General features: G+C 40.6%; 2 protein-coding genes across 8 annotated transcripts; both read right to left on the bottom strand.

The window, feature by feature from the left end:
* Positions 1 to 604: 604 nt before the first annotated feature.
* On the bottom strand, positions 605 to 5,810 carry cdca4 (cell division cycle associated 4). 7 transcript variants are annotated; one of them, XM_062467436.1, is made up of 4 exons: positions 5,662 to 5,769; positions 4,541 to 4,625; positions 3,167 to 4,041; positions 605 to 2,858 (listed from the first exon to the last, which is right to left on the bottom strand). In XM_062467436.1, the coding sequence occupies exons 3-4, from the start codon at positions 3,229 to 3,231 to the stop codon at positions 2,006 to 2,008; spliced, it is 918 nt and encodes a 305-aa protein (XP_062323420.1). In that variant the 5' UTR covers positions 3,232 to 4,041; positions 4,541 to 4,625; positions 5,662 to 5,769; the 3' UTR covers positions 605 to 2,005. The 7 variants fall into 7 exon arrangements, with proteins under 7 accessions (XP_062323420.1, XP_062323422.1, XP_062323419.1 ...); XM_062467438.1 differs by having other exon boundaries at positions 3,167 to 3,593; XM_062467435.1 differs by lacking the exon at positions 4,541 to 4,625 and having other exon boundaries at positions 3,167 to 3,309; positions 5,662 to 5,810.
* A 5,422-nt stretch (positions 5,811 to 11,232) lies between these two features.
* gpr132b (G protein-coupled receptor 132b) lies at positions 11,233 to 16,067 on the bottom strand. Its single transcript, XM_062467427.1, has 2 exons — positions 15,961 to 16,067; positions 11,233 to 13,585 (listed from the first exon to the last, which is right to left on the bottom strand). Exon 2 carries the CDS (start codon positions 13,581 to 13,583, stop codon positions 12,516 to 12,518), a length of 1,068 nt encoding a protein of 355 aa, XP_062323411.1. The 5' UTR covers positions 13,584 to 13,585; positions 15,961 to 16,067; the 3' UTR covers positions 11,233 to 12,515.
* Positions 16,068 to 19,650: the final 3,583 nt, after the last annotated feature.

The raw sequence follows: 19,650 nt of genomic DNA, 5'->3' as shown, positions 1-19,650 counted from the left end.
ATATAAAATCTCTAGTAGATACGAACCGTTCAACATTGGATAAACAAATAATGACTTCCAACCGTGTTATAATCTGCTTCATATCAGATAATTAATCTTAATTAATTAATCTGGAAAAGTATTGGTCTTTGATATATTGTAAAAAAGAAAATTCACCTAATATAAACTTTTATTTATAGATATGTTCTTTTGATCATGAATACACAGTAACACCACTAGGGGTTTATCATAGCCTACCATTTTATTTTGTTCAGGTAGAGCAGGACTTAAGTGTTCCTCTTAAGTGGTGCAGTAAACCTACACCAAGATAGGGCCTATTTTTCTTTCATATTTTGATGCAGTCAGTTGGGAGTTGTCTTGTGTCTAAATTTGACTTATTTGGTTTCACAATATATGCTTCATGTTTGGCTACCCGCAATGTTTGGGGCTATCTTGTTGTTATGATCAGTGACCTATGCACTTTTGTAAAACTCTCTCTTGGAAGTTGCTTTAGATAAAAGCGTCTGCTAAAATGCATAAATGTAAATCAAGATTCAAAATATAGCAACAATGAACACACCTTATTCTCACAGTACACTGATGCCACACAAAGAACACACCGTAATAATATGTTGTATCCTTTATTTTTTGAAACGTATAAACTGCTACAGTTTGTATGTATAAAAATGCATCATCTATACTAGATCATGGTCAGAAACCGCATAAGTCATCTTTAATGATAAAATAAGTAATATATCTCACTCCTAATTGTTCCCACACAGTCAATACAAATTCTTCTCCCAATGTCATCATGTGCCTGAGCAAAGACCTTTGAACACAAAAAGTGTGCGGAATAACAATTTCTTTAGATCCTGATTCCAACATGCAGGTGTCTTAAAAACGACTGCACTAAGTGACAAATGTAGAAAACTAAACAAACTATTTAGTAAGACAGGTTATTCGTATACCGCATTAGGTGTCTGCATGTTTTGAGTGTTGCAAACACAGCCAATATATCATTTTGCCATAGTTTGCTTAGCCTAACAAAGTTTAAATACTTTCATTGTAAGAGCACTAAATTCATACAATAACATTTGTAACCCAATACCATGTTTCACAACTGAAAACTCTGAAGTATGACCAAGTTAAAGCATATATGTTTGCAGTTAATAAATATAATAAGTTAAAAGTCATGACAAATGGGAAATACCCATAAATATTCTTCACTTGAAAAAGAAACTATTCAGAATATGTGACTTCTAATGGCAAACAAATGACAGCGCACAGGCTAGGTGCAACTAACCCTGGTGCATAAGTTGTATGGCTGAAGGTGTTGAGGTTGTAGGAGTCAGAACAATGCTACACTGCACAAATAGCACCAAACCAAAGACAAAGGCAGACGGTGCAATACGTTATGAGCATATTGTTTTCTTGAACATGTTTTCTACCTCCTAGCTGCTATAGTTCACAAACATACCCAAAGTTAGGAAGACAAATGCTAAATTACTCCCAATCACATAAGAGATTTTGTGCAGATACTCTGGATAAAGGCATATAGAAAATAAAACAATAGTGAAAATTATCAAAAATGTATAACTTTTTAAAAATATATAGTAGAATACTTTTATATAAACTTTTTATCAATCTTTCATCATTTTTTAAGAAAATATTTGTACATGTAAATATCTTGTTCGGCGCTCAGTTCATGTAGTGATATTCTGCAAGTACAATAAATTAAATGGAAAACCAACAATAGGTACAAAAAAAAACGTAAAAAAAATACACATACAAAAACATGCAAAAGAAATAAGAATGATGAAGTTTGAAAACCAATTCAAATACTCCTTACTTGCTTTGAAATATAATTCACCAAGTGTCATTGTTGGCCTTGTCACATCACATACAGGACAAAGCGATGGCACACACAAAAATGGGGGCAGTATCCAAGCCTTAACGTGGATTAAACCAAAATTAAATGAAAGATACCAGCTTTACATGATAACAGTGTCTGTGATTGGAAGCAAGTCTATGAACCCACAATTATCTCCATGATGTGGTCGAGTTCATTGAGATCGGCCCTACAGCTCGAGTTGGAGGCAGGGCCATGGGAGGAAGCCAGGCTGTCCAAGAGGTCGTAAGGACCCATTTTAGGGGCGCTCTGCATGCCGGTGAGCATGGTGTCCAAGTCATAGTAAGAGGCGTCAACATCTGAAAACAGCTCCTCGAGTGCTGCGTCTGACCCGGGGTTATTGTTTTTGATCTCAAACTTTCCAAAAACCTTTCCCGTTGACATTTTGGACTCTTGACCTGACAGCTCCTCCTCCTCATCATCTCCAAAACCCGAGTCTTCAGTCGCGCCGTTCTCTAAATCGGCCTCCGTCCTCAGCTCGGCCCTCTCCCAGCAGTGGCCAATGGTCCCCAAGAGACAGGTAGTGGCTCTGTCGCTTATAGCGACAGAACACAAGGCCTCGTCGGCCACGACCTCCTCTTCGTGACATCCATCATAGCCCATCACAGAGAAGAGCTTGGGCCCCGCATCCTGCTCCAGTCCCGGGGACCGGCACAGAACCTCCGTGGCAACCAGGCGTTCAGATGAGCTCTGACCGGAGTTGGCGAAGGCGTCGGTGACCACCTGCCAGCTGCCGTCGTGGGTCATCTCCTCCTGGATCTGCCGCACGGTGTTGGCGATGAGCACCGAGCGGCACAGGTTGGGCTCCACCAGCATGTGGCACAGCTGCAGCTTGATCAGAGACATGTCCAGGAGGGACTGACGCTGCAGGCTGTATGGCGCCATCTTGGGACCCTCGGGGTTGCCGCCGGCCACCGCGTCTGCTCCGTCAGCGAACTTACGTTTGGTGCCTTTAGAGTACATAGTGGTCCTGAGGAAGGAGGTGAGCCGAAGACCTGGGTTAGAAGATACCGTGACAGATTTACAGACTTCATTTTGTTTTTTTAAATGTCAGTTCTGTATTGCTGTTTATTTGTACATTTCTGTGTAAAAGATGCTACACATTTCTTCATAGGTAGCTAAGTCAAAATATAACTACGATAGAACTAAGGGGTTTCTAAACAAACTCTAACATGAATAATGCTAATCCATTCACTTTCCAACCTGAAGCAACTGCATCTGAACACCACCACAAAAGACGATTCAAAAAAAGATACTTGAAAGGGTTTGTTCATTTACTTTTCTCTACGTTTCCTACGGCGGCGCACGGGCATATACACGAGACGACTTCCTCTTTTGCTCATCACTTCAGCGTGTTACTGACAAACTGCTTCTGTTCTCAACTCTTTCAGGTCTTGTCAAGCAGACCACCAAGACACCTGCTGAGTGAAACACCCAACTTTGTAGATCACTGGACTTATCAAAACAACAACAAAAAAACATTTTGCTACCAGATTTCATTTGCTTCCTGCCTTAGGTGAGCCACCGGTTTCTTGTTTAGAAACAGGTGACACTGACAACGTTTGTAGTTTGGATTAGATGGAGTGGAAGTAGTAGTAAGATCAATGGCAATCTGGCATTCATCAGAATTCTGAGCACAGAGTGTCGTTGCTTGTCAGGGTCAACATCCACTGAACATCTTCTGTTACAAACCTAAAATGAATGCCTGTCAAAACAAAGGGGTTCAAAAGCACATTTTACACAGATTTTAGAAACGATTTTGCCTAACATAGTACTTGGAATACTGTTCCTAACTACGATGAACTGCAACCCTAGAAAACATCAGAACGATACTTGAGCCATGTGATGCAAACCACAAAGATGTGCAATAGTGCCTTTCGTCTAAAAGACCCTAATGCAAGTATCTGCCAAAGCAAAAGAATTGTGCTATGTAAAAATGAAGACACAAAACTGAAAAGGGCTAATGCGTAACAGTACTTGTAAGTACAGTACGTTTATTATTATTCTGTATAGAAATCAAGGTGGTAGACACACACAGAAATGGAAAATGTCTCATGGCTGAACAGCACTTGCACTGTACATACATCCAGTACCAAGACAAGTGTTGGGAAACTGCAGTCATGACGAACAGCCACCCACAGGGCTACAGGAGCCTAAAAGTGACCAAAATACTACTAAAGCAGGAAGAACACATGACAGTGACCACTACATGTCAATGTACATTACATCCAACGCCACATGGTTGACTGCTTGTGTGCCACGGGGGGAGGGGAGATACACTGGCCCATACTACTTGAATCAGGTGAAGTTAAACATTATGAACAGCTGAGGACATCTTCAATGCAATTGTTGATGTTGCATTGCATTGGATGAAAACCAAGATGTCCTTATTTTTTGAGCAAGGTGGATACTGTACACCAAACCATTCTACTGTTAGTTGCAGGCAAAACAAATTAAAGTATCACATCACAGGATGTCAAATCATTTTCGATAGTGAGGGGGCAGACTTTCTGTGCAATGGAGATGATTTGTTAAATATCAATCACACAACATCACATTGACGTCTCAATAGACACCCCTTGTACAGTAACAGACAACATTGAAGGGGAGGTTTAGTGGAAGTTTAGATAAAGGCATGAGGGTTCAGCCTACCTGACACAAGAGTGATATCCCAGCACTGTAGGGACAGACACCAGAATGCCATCTGACACCAGAATGTCATCCTCTGCAACTAAAACTACATCACAGGGGAGGTGTCACGTAATGTATAAACACCTTTCAAGTTTGCACTCATTTTACAAAAAAGGGTTATATTATGAACTGAACTGGGCAAATGTAGGTAAAAGTGAAAGGTCTGTGTCCTACCGAGTATTTCCTGTCAGTAAAATTCATGCTCCAGGAGTGCAGCTGAGATGGTTGATACACCTTTGCATTATAATCTAACTTTTTTTAGCTCTTCAATACTGTCTTATGTAAATTGTGCATAGTGCCTTTTGACTATAAATTTCTAAAGTGATTACGTCATATATTTTCACTAGTAAAAATACACTTTCTCTAAATTCAACATTTCCGTTTGCTAATTTTCAAATTATCCACTAATGTGAATTATCACAGACACAGCAGCGTATGCCAAACCGCTTGTTCCACAACCAGTATAAGGGGGTTGAGTCCTTTCTGCCCATATGCCTGTGCTGTATTCAAGCTCCACCCAAGACACACTCCCCTCCCCCACCGCATTGACGTGGTATTAGAACGTTGCCATCACCGCCGGATGAGTCCACTTCAGCCGTAATACAGTGGAAAAAGAGGTATGAGTAACTATTGGGGCCCGGTGGATGTTCTAGGACATTTTTATAAATTAACTGTCGCAACCATTTAATTATACCGTAAATGTAGTGAAGACTTAGAAGCCTCCAAATGTATGCACAAACCCCAACCTGGAGAGGACACAAGAGGCCATCTTGAATCCATTCTACAAAACTTGAGTTACAACATAAGTTTCAATGTATTCGGATACAGTCACACAACGTGTAAATACATATTTAAACCCAAATAATATAGTTATATAAAACGCTACCGAGTAACACTTAGCCTACAAATAAGGTTGATGAGGAATTCCGCTCGTGAACTTCCGCATTGAGCACTTGCGTTCGAAATCGACCGCGCATTTACTATATTTGGGGGACTTTTATTTTTAAAGAGCAGACGGACAATTTAACTCATTACAATCGAAACATCATTACATAACGCAGCGTCAATTTTTACGCACTTACCTTTAAATAATTCGTTTTATTTTCAGAGTGTTCATGTGCTCTACGTGGGTAATGAAATAACAAGCGCAGTCCTCTCCGCTTTTCTCAGACAGACTGAATTCGAAGCCAGATCGACTGCTTGGCGGCCAGCTGCGGCAGAGGGAAGGGTAAAGTGGGCGGACACATGCAGCTTGATTGACAGGCCATCGCATGAACCAGGAAAACATGAACAAAAGCCTCAGTGAAGAAACAGATTCCACCACGGGTCTAGCCGGCAGACAGGACACAATAAGGCCTCTGTTTGGGAAACATTTTTAGACTAATGTTCCATCTGAGATGTACTAAATCAAAAATTAAGTACCTTGACTTGAGGAGAACCTTTAACATTTAGTCGAGCACAAATACACACAAATGTTCCAACCTTAAATTCAAGAGATTGAAATAAAGTATCACCATTGTATTGCAAAAAAACATTAGTGAATGCATTATACATAAATGCCCCATCAATTGCCCCATGCAAATCAGTCCTAAATTTACTTTGGAATATCATTGGGAACTTCCATGTAAGGCAATGTTGAAATCATTTGTGCAACCATCAAAGGATTAATTTGACCAATAGGTTTGCATCCCAATACCGTGTGTCTACTACCCCTACATACAAACACCACCACCACCAAAATGTTGGCTATGCATCTGGTATTGACCAAAAGCTTTTATTTGTGAGACTCATCTTTGCCTGAAAGTGGAGAGTGCAGATTCTCATTGTGTTCCGATGACAACCTTAACCCCCTTCCAACATATGTCCCATCTTTGGCCATCAGTCCACACAATAGGCAGAGACAGCCCCGTCACGGACAAGGCTGAGGTGCAGGAACAAAGGCGACAGCAGAGAAACAGGGCACAGCTTGCGGAGGATGCACCCAGTAACACACTTTTAACACGGTTGCCTTTTTAGCCTGCACATCACGAGGCCCAATGGAAGTTTGGATTATATGGTTACATGATATATACCAAAAAAAGCCTCATTTAAATTAGTATATATCTTTTTATTTATTCTGTCTTTGTGCTTTTGTTCAAATAGAGGAAAGAGGTGAGGAGCCAATGAAAGTCAGCAATTCTTCTAGAACATGAGGTCATTACAAATGATGTCACAAATGATGTCACAACAAACAGGAGTCCAGGACAGGGATAAACACCCCTCCCCAGTTCATAGCAATATTGGACCAGTAACCAATTGAACTAGATTATGTTTCAAATTGATCATGTATTTTGAGGATGTAGATGTATTCTGAGGGGTGCACAGTGTGCCCAGAATACCCCTACATATTCATAGATACATAATCAATTTCACACACTATCCAATTCAATTAATATAATAAAATAAAGAATAGTGGACACTGTCTGTTTACCAAGCCCCACTCTTCCCCATGTCGTCCCCTATCAACGTATCACAGTGTAGGATGACCGGAAATCGCAAAGTCTACCACTGTGTAGGCCTATGTCTCTCATTTTAAATTATTATTATTATATTACACTTCATCGCAACAGGTGTGAGCGCTATAATGGTCAAGTATACCAAACTGTGTCACATTGTGAGGATAAATATCACATTTGATGTCGAAATGTTGCCATTCTGGAAAGTTGCTTAATCATGGTTTAAGACCTCGAACCACATGTCACAGAGTCTATGAGATTGACTGATTCCAAAAGTGTGTCAATCTCCCCGCCGCCACCACCACCACCAAATGAGTGGCAGCAATCCCATGTGTACCTCAACTTGGAATCAACATTGTCCAGCCTACTTCTGCCTCAACAAAATATATCTGTGATGCATTGGCTGCTTGTTGGGAGCTTGCCAAACTTGTCAAGCAGGTTTTTTTTTGTTGTTGCCCGTCTTGGTTACCATGCATTTTTTTAAACAAGGATTTGTGCCCCGGCAGCATACGTGTGCCTGTTTGTCTGAGTGACTCATGATCTAACCTACAGACAAGAGGAAGTGAGTCAGCATGGGAGCACATTTACTTCTCTTCCATTACAGCAGGACTCCACTGGTAGGTATGGAAGCAACTGTCATTAGTAGGCTACCCGTTGTCAAAGTATGCAGTAAGATTAAGATTTGGGGTGGAAATATCGGCAAAGAGTTGGTCAGGCAGGGCAAATTATTACATGTCTTTTTCACTGCTGGGAAGGACTAGACATATTTGGTCACTAAGTGGTGAGGGATTTTTTAGAAAGAGATTAAAAGGAAGAGAGCGGGAGATTGAGGGAGACAGTAATTACACACTCATAGATATTAGATAAGTGAGAAACATTGCCAGAGATAAACCAAGGATCTGTCTCCATCTAGTGGTAGAAAACAGCTCTATTTATTGTTCAGAACATGTTGTGAAAATGAAAGATTTTCCATCATTTGATCCATTTATTAAATCACTATATTACATTGGTTGTCCCACCACGACCACCCACCCATATTGGTCTACGTGACCATCCATTAATCCGTACACCAATCCATTCATCCGTCCAACCCACTTTCTCAACATGACCCTAGTATCTGGGCCTCTATAACACTACAAATCGTTATAACAAGCCATAACCTCATGTAAATGACACATGAGGTATGAACTTTTCCACCAAAACGTTCTCAAAGCACTCTGATGTCCGCTAGAGGCGTGTACAACTGTTAACCACTAGGGGGAAGCAAAGTGATTTTTCAGTCATTTTGTTCCACTTTCATCAGTTTTTTGGTAAATACAATATAGAAAACATATCATTTGCTCTCTTGACCACAGATAATGAATTCTAATACCTTAATAATAGTCATGACTCCCATACATTTGACCAAGATATTACATTTTTATTGAAATAGATGTATTATCTAAGCAGACAAGTCACTAAGTGAAGTTAGTTTTTCCATGTGTACGCGTCATATTTTTACTTCCCTTCATTCATCAAGGGTGTTTGGGTAACTAGCCTATGACAACCATCTCTCAATACTGTTATCTAGTTAGATGAAGTGTCAGTGAATTTGGGTCAATGAATTATGAATGGAAGAAATCTATTGACAGGATTATTGTGTGGAAAAGAGTCTACCTGGAGCATGATATTTTTCATATAGATTGTATCGAAGTACCATCTGCATTCTAATGTTGTGGTTTCTGCAGCCTGAATTCTTATGGATTGGGTAAATATCTTTTGGAAAGTGTTTATCCAAGGAATGCCAGAGGTTGTGAGGGTTTGATTGTATTTCTGAGGCTAAAGGCAGAGGGAGCTGCTTGTGCTTGTTATGCATGAATAATTCACGCTGCTCATGAAAAAAGTAGACAGGAAGAAATATATGAGAGAGAAAAACAAAGCCAAAGACATAACAGCGAGCGAGCATGGGTACCATGAGAGAAAATAGGAAGGAAGTCAAATGAATTTGACTACAATGCAATTTTTAATAAAACCTGAGGGGAAACTGGTATCCTTGTCAACAACTGCCCCCAGTTCCCTTCCTCTTCCTCTCGCCAGCCCATCACGTTTTCCTCCGTCCAACCCTGCCCAGAAACAACCCCACCCAGAGAGGGGAAGGGGGCGAGGCTGAGCAGTCAGGTGAATGATGCGTAAGTGGCCACCAGCTGAGATTGAGACTCTTGTCACCTGTCAGCCCGACAGACAGGACCCCTCAGCACCTCAGGCCATTAGGCTGTCCAGACAGTTGCCCACTCCACCTCACCCAAACAGACTGTCAGGGACCAACCACACTGCCAGGCCAAGGACAAGAGGGTAGCAGGGAGGAGGGGCCGGGGGGGGGGGGGGGGGTATGTGGGACTTCCCCTCTCGGTAGAGAAGAGCCCCAATTGGCTGTTACCAGGTGCTGCCTACTTAATGATTCATTGGGGTACAATTAAGCAGCCTGTCTTGGTCATTGAGTGGGTTCATTATTCATGAGATATGTGGAAGACAGGAAGCAGATGTACCATATGACCGTCTGCTGTCTCCAGTATGACCTCTGTAGTTATTCCAAAATGTACCCTTTCATGCTGTGTTGTACTATGGGGTGGTGGGATGGGAGCAATGGTCTTTTAGTACCCCCCTTGGACATTTTCAGTGATATACTGTATCGCAAACTGAATCTATTATGGCTGTCCCTCTGAAACAACAAAATCAGTATGAAGGATGTGACCCCCCCCCCCAAAAAAAAATAATATAAATATACTTTCTAAGATAGTATGCTATTTAATTCACATACAAATCGAGTTCATATGTGTGAGGGAGGATGATTAAAACCTCCAGTCCGATGCAAAAACATCCTAGTTCTTCTTCACACTATTATTCATGCAGGCTGTGCTGTGTATTCAGGACTGATTACTGAAATCAGGTTGATGAGGTGGAAACTCTGTATGAGAAAAGCAGTCCTTCAACCTCCAGGCAGAAGAATAATTGAATACGTGTGTACAAGCATTTTCCCAGTGGCTGTGACTTCTCTGGGTTCAGTATAGAGTAGGGGACACTCACTAAACAACGGGATGGTAAATGAACGATCACAAGGGGGACCAAGGACAAGCATGCTGTAAGCAGAGACTGTTTCCCTAGAAAAACAAACAACACAAAGATTTCTAAAACTCTGACACAGTAGCTGCTTCACAACCACAAATGCTGATTTCCTCCCAATTAACGTAGCACAGTCACAATGTCATTACAGTGCACCACGAAAAAGTAATCCTATTGCTTCCATCATTTCATTGCTGAACGAATGACATTGTGGTTAGAACACCAGGCAAAGCAACAGAGCTGCACATAACCATGAACCTCTTCAACAGGGATTTTTGTCTGACAGATGGACAGGTTTGATTACAGTGTGAGAAGTGGGGCCTGTTTTATTGACTCGTCAGGGGTTTTGAAATCTCAGTAACATCCGGCCCATGTCAAGACTGAGTGAATGTTACGCATGCATGATTGTATGGCTGTAAGGTTGAACCCCTTGAACATGAATGGGAGAAGTGTGTTTTCTCCATGAACCTTAGAGATAGAAACAGTATGCTGTCCATAAATCTATGTTATTATGCAAAGATTCCTACTTGATACAGTGGTTGATATTTCCCCAATATATTTTTTGTAGCAGAATCCTTGTTAGTTCCAATTGCTAAATAAATGATTAAGCTCATTTTGTCACTGTGCACGAATCATCCGCACTTTAAATGTATATTCGACTGTTTCATGCCAAATGTATTGTAAGTCATTCACAACGAAAGAACTGTTTCTTTTTTTTTACTCAACGACTAGCATACATGGACAACCACACCCAACCTCTCAACACCACAGACACCTGTCTTTCTCACACATAGAGTGCTAACCCCCCCCCCCCACACACACACACACACGCACGCACGCACGCACGCACACACACACACACACACACACACACACACACACTCACAAGCCCAGCAGGATGTCTCACAACCAAGTCTACTACTGTCTAGACTCGCACACTGACAGAATGGGAAGATATGTCTCCTGAGAGTCTGCATTTCATGTTGGATGTGTTTGAACTCCTGTTACATTCAAGGATTCTCCGATTATAAAAATAGAGGTTAATAGGTTAATATAACAATGAGTTTTATTTAGGAGAAGACAAAATATGTTACCCATAGATTCAAAAGTATTTATATTACCCACACGGTATATACAGTAGACGTATATATACAGATGCTTTAATTTCCTAATACTAGAGAATACTGAAAATGATAAGATATTTGGGTGAGGAGGAAGATCCCACCATGACCTCTACAATACACATCAGCACACATTTACAGATAATACACACCACATTTTCCTATTACCTGTATAGAAATGTGAACTCTGTCTTGGTGAGAAAAGATGTTTCCTGTGTATCAATCTGAGAATGAACAAAGTATTTCACAGGAAATCACTTTCTTGCACAAGTGATAAACGCTCTGATAGTTGTGAAATCACTTCTTGTGATGGGAACCTTACGTGCCCCACCAAGAGTTTGTCTCATACATGTAATGCCTTGCTGTCTTTTCTCATGGATGTCCTCTACTTTGTCATATGTAGTTAATCCATCAAGATCAAAGCTTAAGAAGAGCTAGATGGATGTTTTGTTTTTTTATAAGAAAATTGACTTCCTGTGAGTAACAAAACGTTTTTTGTTTTTTTTACTGGCAATTCTAAACCACAGACCGGCTGAATCCTTTAAAACGTCCCATGCTTAAAGTATCTCTATGCAACTTGCAGCCTGATTTTGAGGTTGAAGGCTGCTGACACAGAAAGACATCCACAATGCTGATAAGATCATTAGAAATGTCACACATTTTACTTGCAAAACAGAACATAATGAAAAACATTTACAAATATATTTCTTGTCTTTGTTTATGAACAATAAACCAGATACACTATGAATAAATACACCCAATTTACTTATTTCAAAATCAAAGTAAAAATGCTGAATCAAATTGGCAATATTACAGTGTAAAACAAGCACAATAAATAGGAAAAAAATTCAAGGTACAAATAAAGTATTAACAAGTTGGACTATATTAGACTGGCTTCCGCACCACTCTCTGGTGTGATTGGCATCTGAGAATAGTCCGGAAAACACTGCCCACATTCATGTCTCAATCTTGTACGTCAATAGCAAAAAAAAAAAAGAAATCTAGATCCAAATAACTGCAAAAAAAGTTATCAATCCTTCTGTTTCTCTTACCTAAGCAAACTTAACAACAGTGCTTCTGTGGAACACATTTTACAAGGCTGCATTGTATCGTCTCACATTGCTACTGTTCTGTGAAGAGTACCACAAGGGTGGTAAACTTGACGCCCTTCTTTCATAAAGTCTGCATTCAGATATAGAATCCAATCAAACCTCACCTCCATCATCTACCACCCATCAACCCACTGGGATTGGTGGTAGCAACCTGAGATGAGTTGTTCATTTTGTGCGGGATGCTGTCTGTGGAGCGAGGCTGCAGGGTTCCTCGGCGACCCCTAAGGCCTGCCAGGCCGCGACTCATCTCCTTACGGATGTTGTCACTGGACAGCACATAGAGGATGGGGTTAATGGCACTGTTGAAGGTGGACAGGCCGAGAGAGATGGTATATGGCGTGTAGATGCGTTGTTCAAAGTGGCAAGCCCCCAGATCAGGAAAGTGGTAGGTGACAGCCCGCAGTAAAAGGATAATATGATACGGCGCAAAACAGACGAGGAACAGCGCCACCACGGCCACCGCTAGGTACCGCACCCGCACCTTCTCGCATGGCCGTAGTCCTGTACTGGCCTGCACGTTAGCCAGGATGGCATGGTTGGTGAACACCAGCACTGCCAGCGGCATCAAGAAGCCAATGACGAAGCGGGCATAGTTAAAACCCGTCACCATGGCAGTGCTCTGACCCGGCTCAAAACAGCGCCTCTCCCCTTTGTCTGTGTTGCCTTCCGGCATTGTGAACACGGGCACGTGACCCACGGCTACCACCATGACGATCATCACGGTGACCACCGCCGCCAGCCTCTGTTGGCGTATGCCTCGGGACTCCACAGCATAAACCACCGCCACGTAGCGGTCACTGGAGATGCAGCAGAGCAGGAAGATGCTGATGTACATGTTGGTGAAGAACAAGTAGCCCGTCATCTTGCAGGCCATGGAGCCCCATGGCCACTGATGGCCTCCGTTCACATAGATGGCCCACGTGGGCAGAGTGGCCAGGTACATGAGGTCACACAGGGACAAGCTCCACAGGTACACGCCCAGCACGTTCTTCCGGCGCACCTGGAGCCAGGTCAGGTAGATGGTCGCCATGTTGGCGGGCAGCCCGATAATGAGCACCAGGCTGTAGAGCACCACCAGGGGCACGCGGTCCTCGTCGTACGGCGTTGTGCAGTTGGAGGGGGCCCTCCAGTCTGCTGTCCCCGAGCTGCTTAGAGTCACCGTCTGCTCATGCATCATGTCTGGGGGACAGATAGAGGGACGGGGGGGGGATGGGGGGGGGGGGGGGGGGGGGCAAATAGAGGTCACGTTTGCTATTTTTGTATGCAAGTCATATCCTCTAGCTACTGTTTCACTTCACTGAAAACGCCAAAAACCCTTCTACATATGAGTCTAATGAGTGAGTCAAAAGAAACGGGCAGAATCACGTACAGGGCTGGTCATTTGTTGCAAGAGCAAAAGACGTTTGGTTGGCTGACCTGGATTTCACAGTCATTTCCTCAGGATTACGGAAATCACGAAATGTGGCAAAATGTTTTATAGTCATTTTATAGTCACTTCGTTATTTTATTTTTAACACCCCCTACCTTCGCTGAGAAGTAATGAGTAGGCAAGCACCAACCACATCAGTCTCTTGGGTTATGGTATGAACCCTAAAAAATCCTCATAACCTAAAATAATCATCTATAGCCACACAGGATGAGATGGTGGACTTTATCGATGACTAGTTCAATGACACTGTTCAGGGTACCCAGGCATTTGAGATTTTAAGGAGAGTTTTGGGGTATTTTCTGTTTTACTTTTATAGTGACATGAAAGGCAGGGGAGCTAGGGCATGACATGCTGTAAATTATTCAGGCTGGAAACAAACTTGTGGTAAGGCCTTGGCCTATGTGTTTATATTAATTCTACCCAGTGACAGGGGCACCCCCATGTAGAGATTCAGAATTGCATTTGGGAATAGTTTTGTGATCGTCTGCACTACATTTTCACCAGATAAATCATGCAGCTTCAGTAACAAAGCAGCTGCACATCAGTCTGAGATATTTTGCACAAGCTTTTAACCTCTAACAGCAAAACAACTCCAACCCAATCCCCACAGCTCCCCACTGCTACCTCATACAAGCCTCCCGAGCTTAACAAGACATCTCCTAAAAAATTAATTACCAGTTTCAAAGGAGATGGGGGGAATACTGTAGGATGCAGTGGAACGTAGATCAGTAAACATGGAAACAGCCTGTAAATTGTGGTCACTGTCAAGAAGAAGTCTCTCAAAGCAACCAAAAAGGGATTGTGGAGAGGGTGAAGGGGCTTGTCCATGCATAGCATATCACAGCCCTTTAAACCTACTTTGATGGGGAAAGTCAGCAGTAATTTGATTTAGGTTTTATCAAAGCAGACATGGTTTGGAAAATTCTGTCTTGAATAGTCTGACATGGCGTCTGGCACCCTGTCGTTGTGATTTTATGAGAACAATCTTTTAGGTTAGTTCCAGCAGCATCAGCAAACATACTTTTTACAGAGAAACTGAAAGTGCAGCATAGAAGTGAAGAGAATAGGATACTGTATAGCCTGTAGCCAAAACAGCTGTTATGATAAAGCAGCAGTCCAAAACCAGCATACCAGTTGGATTCAAAATAGTGTCCACATTTTCCACTCAAGGCTTGACTAGACACTGTCTGGATCGATAATATATGAATGAGAAGAATACTCGGCACGTTGAGAGCCTTTATCTTCATTGTGTTACATGTCCTCCTTACTGTCACACGTTAATGGAAAATATGGGTCATATAACTTCATGCGCACATCAAACCCCTTGTTTGTCGTTTTCTATTAGCCATGTTACATGGGCGCACTTTCATTTCACACCCGCATCTCTTGCTCAGGGCATTTTCTTCAGCTACTTTTTTAAAATGTTGTCTAAGGTATGATGTATGACAAATTTAAATACTTAATTAATGAATTACTCCTTGGTTTATAATGATAATGCGTTACCATTTTACTATCAGTTTAACCCTTGTGTTATCTTCGGGTCATTCTGACCCATCAGTCATTGTGACCCACCGTCGTATTGCGACAGATTTACCGCATACAAAGACAAAGTGAAGCATTTTCTTTTAACCGTTGGGCTGTCTCAGACCCCCCACATTGCAAAGGTTAAAAGAAAATTATTTTAATTTGTTTTTGTATTGGGTAAAATTGGGTAAACACAACGATGGTTCGTTATGAACCTTTGGGTCATGTGACCCGAAGGCAGCACGAGGGTTAAGTGAAACAGAAATTAAAATATTTGTCTGAAAATTTTAGAAAAATCCACAAGGTAAAAATAAATTGTAATTTGCCTTATTAAACACACGATTAGCTAAATTGCGTCCACTTTATAGCCAACTGTTCAATATCGAACCTTCTCTTCTCAACTGGGAGTGTTGTGGGTGTGTATTGCCTACACATGGCCCACTGCATGATTCCATTCCTATAACGTGTTTTAATTGTTTTACATACTCTGTTGTATCTGTGCAATAACTGAACTGTTGCTGATGTAATGACAATGTTAAATCAATTCAAATAATTTAGCAAATAGCTCCCTGTGCAGTCACATTTAGAAAAGAAAACTTACCGTTGTACTGTGTCGCTCTTGTTCATAGTAAACCTAGTAAAGAGGATATGTCAGCATCACATCGGCCCGATATCTAGCTTGTGTGCTGGTTTAATGCAGTTCATTGCTTTATGTCTGATTTGATAGGGGGAGGTACCCGAGGAGACTCAATTGTCACGTGGGTGGTATGGGACGCGACAGACACATTATTAATTTATCACTGAAACAATCTCTAGCTTCCTTCTCCTAAAATATACATTGATATATTTATACCGAATAATTTGGTGTAGAATCCCCTGTGGAAACCATGTTTAGAATTGACTCTTCAATTCAAACATGTTCAGAGAAAATTATATCCAGGTAAAACAATGTAGCCTATTTAGTTATAGGCAACCCACGCACGCAGTCATTGACAGGGGCCTATGATAACAGGGACTATTTGAATTTCAGTTAGTTGCGGTCCTCGTTGTAAACCAAACCAGGCATCATTTGCTCAACAGTTAACATATAGCATTCACGGCAGCCATGTTTTTGGTGTCCCCAAAACTGTCAAAAAGGGGCATTTTCCTGAAGATTTTCATCAACTAAAAAATATTTTCACAATCTTGAGTAAGTTATGATTTGATTTGTATAATGTTTTTATATTTCCATCAAATATTTATTGAGTAAATTGACAAAATAGCTATGTTGCCTCAAAGCAACAACATGCAATAGTGTACTGAGGATTCCATGTAGCCATGCATGTTTATAAAATGACACAGATGTCAGTAAATAAATAATTATTTTACTAACTACCACTACATAACTTGTTTTGGAGATTAACATGATAAATAACAATATTTTATACTTTATTTATTGATTTAGCTATTGGTAGTGTCCCGATAATGTAAGAAACACATCCATGTCAGTGGATGTGCTTGCGTGCATGCACCCACACATTCAGGTACACAGGTGTATCTGTGTTCATTTCCATATACCCAATTTAATAAAATGTTCCTTTTTCTGTGTTTAGAGAATGAACACATCAATGTTCTATGGTAAAGGGAGAGTGAGAAGTCAGACACTGAGAAAAGTTAACACTCCTGAGAAAAACTGCTTTTTTGACTTCCACACACAGTGAAGCTGTTGACCTAATGATACAAAAAGCATTACTGTTTATCTGTTTTTTTAAATACAATGAAATTGAAATGCCAATCTTTTAGAGCCACTGTGTGAATTCCTAATGTAAAAATTTAAATGAAAATTAATTTTGTAAAAGTTTTTTCCTTTGTTGCGCGTTGTTGCTTGTAGGTAACAAACCTCCTCTAAAAGTATAATTGACAGCCACTGTCTTGTTTTTTCAGTACAGATGTTTCCATTTATTGTGTTTTTTAATAAGTACTTTCATGAAATGTGATAAAAACATTGAAATAAATATGAATCTTCAATCAAATGTATTTTTACCATTTACTACCGTTATTGCATGTTGTTGCCCTAAAGTAACATACTCAAATGTACCTCACCCCCACAAAATAAATTAAATTTAGTGTTCAAAGGCTTATTGTGCACCATAATAAGTACAAAAGTCTGACCAAATAATTTTTTTATCCATTATTTCATAAGGCATGCAGTAGGGGGTAAAGTAGAATGAGTGGACCTCCGTTAAGATTGTCCCTGTGAAATACATATTTGCCATGGACAATGGGAGCTGCTTAGACTTAAAACGTGCACCTTAATGTAAGTAACAAACAAAATAAGCACTTTACTCAGTCTTTGATCTCCAGGAATGTCTTCTGTTCGTTTTCTCTGTGAAAAAGCCAACAAAAATCTCTGACAAAAAGCAAAATTATATTGCTAAATAAGGTTCACTAAAGGAACTGAAGGAACTAAAGGAACTGAAAAGGGAAAAGCTGTGACCACACTTCAACCGTCTTTGTGGTCTCTTAGTTTTACATACCTCACTGTGCTGTAGATGTGTTAATGAATACATGGCCAGGGTTGGGTAGGTTACGTTTTAAACGTTACTCCCCAACCCTGAACATGGCTGCAATACATTTTAAGCTTCCACAACAGTAACCAAAAAATATTGGTAGGCTAAACTGTTACAAAGATCTGACAATACAATAAATAATGTCATCAAGTCAAAACAAAAACAACTAGAGAGGGTACAATTTCTGGGGAAATTGTAGGGTGTGCTTGCTTCGGTTGCACAGGGGTCCGTTTTTGGATGACATTTTTACAACTGATATTTCTGTATGAAATGCAAAATGCATACTTATTATTCATAAAGATTACATAGATTTAAAATATTTTTTTTGCTGCTCATTTACAACTGAAAATACGAGTGAAGTGTAGAATGAAATAGATGTCTTCTCATATCCCCTGCAAGCGGCAGCCTCATCGTTGAATCAAAACGAATACATTTGGCAGACCGGTGTAAAAATTGACCTAATCTCTATGACTTAAACGTCCTTTTAAGTTTTTCCCTTCTCGTGATATTTTAAGGCATTTAGCCTACTCATATTGCATTCATTCATGAATAAAGAACCCCCTTTGAAGATTATTCTACGACGTTACCAGCAGTAGAAGATGGAATTGCGATTCAAACAGTACCATCTGCTAACTGAAAATATGCCCCCAAAAACGTAAATAAGCTTGACATTTATTTAGTGGAAAATCGCTTTCATAAAAAGCTAACTGGTAGCGATCATTGTCAGTACTAGTAACAACGCGAAGTGCGATATAGCCCTGTGTGGAGAAGCTGCCCCGGTAAATTGTACAGTACAGTACACTACTGCTGTGTTCGTCTTAGTAGCGATTGCGTTGGTTGAATTTGATTTAACGTTCCGTTGTACGGTTTAGGCTGAAATTAATTATTTTCATGAACAGATTGACAAAGTTTAGGCTGTGGCAATGAAGTTAAGGTTAGTAGTTAGATAGACTTTTGATTTAAGTAAGGGGAGTGCCGAACATGTTCTGTCGCCGTTTGACTTCCTACAGCTGTGTAGATGTTTTTGTAGTGTCTCGCTTAGGCTACAGCGTTGCAGTGAGCAACACTGGTTTGAAACCACAGGTAATGATAATTTCACCCACAAATCGTTTACTTGTAATGTAATGTCATAATAAATCCTACAACGAAAATGTATTTGTGAGGAATGTTTATTTTAACGATTGAAAACAGATGCATCATAGACCAATGTAGTATGTGTTGCCCGGCCAACAGAGGCTAATGTCATGATGCTAATACTTCAGTGACATAGTAGACTACTGTTTCCGAAAGTAGATGTATTTCCTTAATAAAATCAGCTTATATTGTACATTACACGTCACAATTGTGTGTCATATCACAAAGTAAAATTAGTAAATAGTTATCACCCTGGCCTCTTTGCTTGTGGCGTTTCTGCAGCTCCCTTGCAGTAAAGCAGTTAGCTTAGCTATCTCCCAGAAGTTAAAGAGCTGCTAAACTAATGTTCTGCTAGAGGTAGTCACGCGAGTTTTCGTGACGTTAGTGACGTAAGTAGCGTCATTGACTGTGGCTAGCAAGTTAGCCACCGTTAGCTTCACTTTTCGCCACAAAAACGTAATTTCCACTTAAACCATGCAACGGAACGTAAATCCCAATAGAAGCAACTCAATCACTACCAAGACGAACCTTTTGACACCGCCGTTGTGTATGTAGTCCAAATATTGACTGAGTTTTAGGGGGGCAAAGAGAAATAATAATAATAATAA

This window comes from Osmerus eperlanus, chromosome 8, assembly GCF_963692335.1.
Source record: "Osmerus eperlanus chromosome 8, fOsmEpe2.1, whole genome shotgun sequence".
NCBI lineage: Eukaryota > Metazoa > Chordata > Actinopteri > Osmeriformes > Osmeridae > Osmerus > Osmerus eperlanus.
This window is presented reverse-complemented; position numbering and strand designations above follow the sequence as displayed.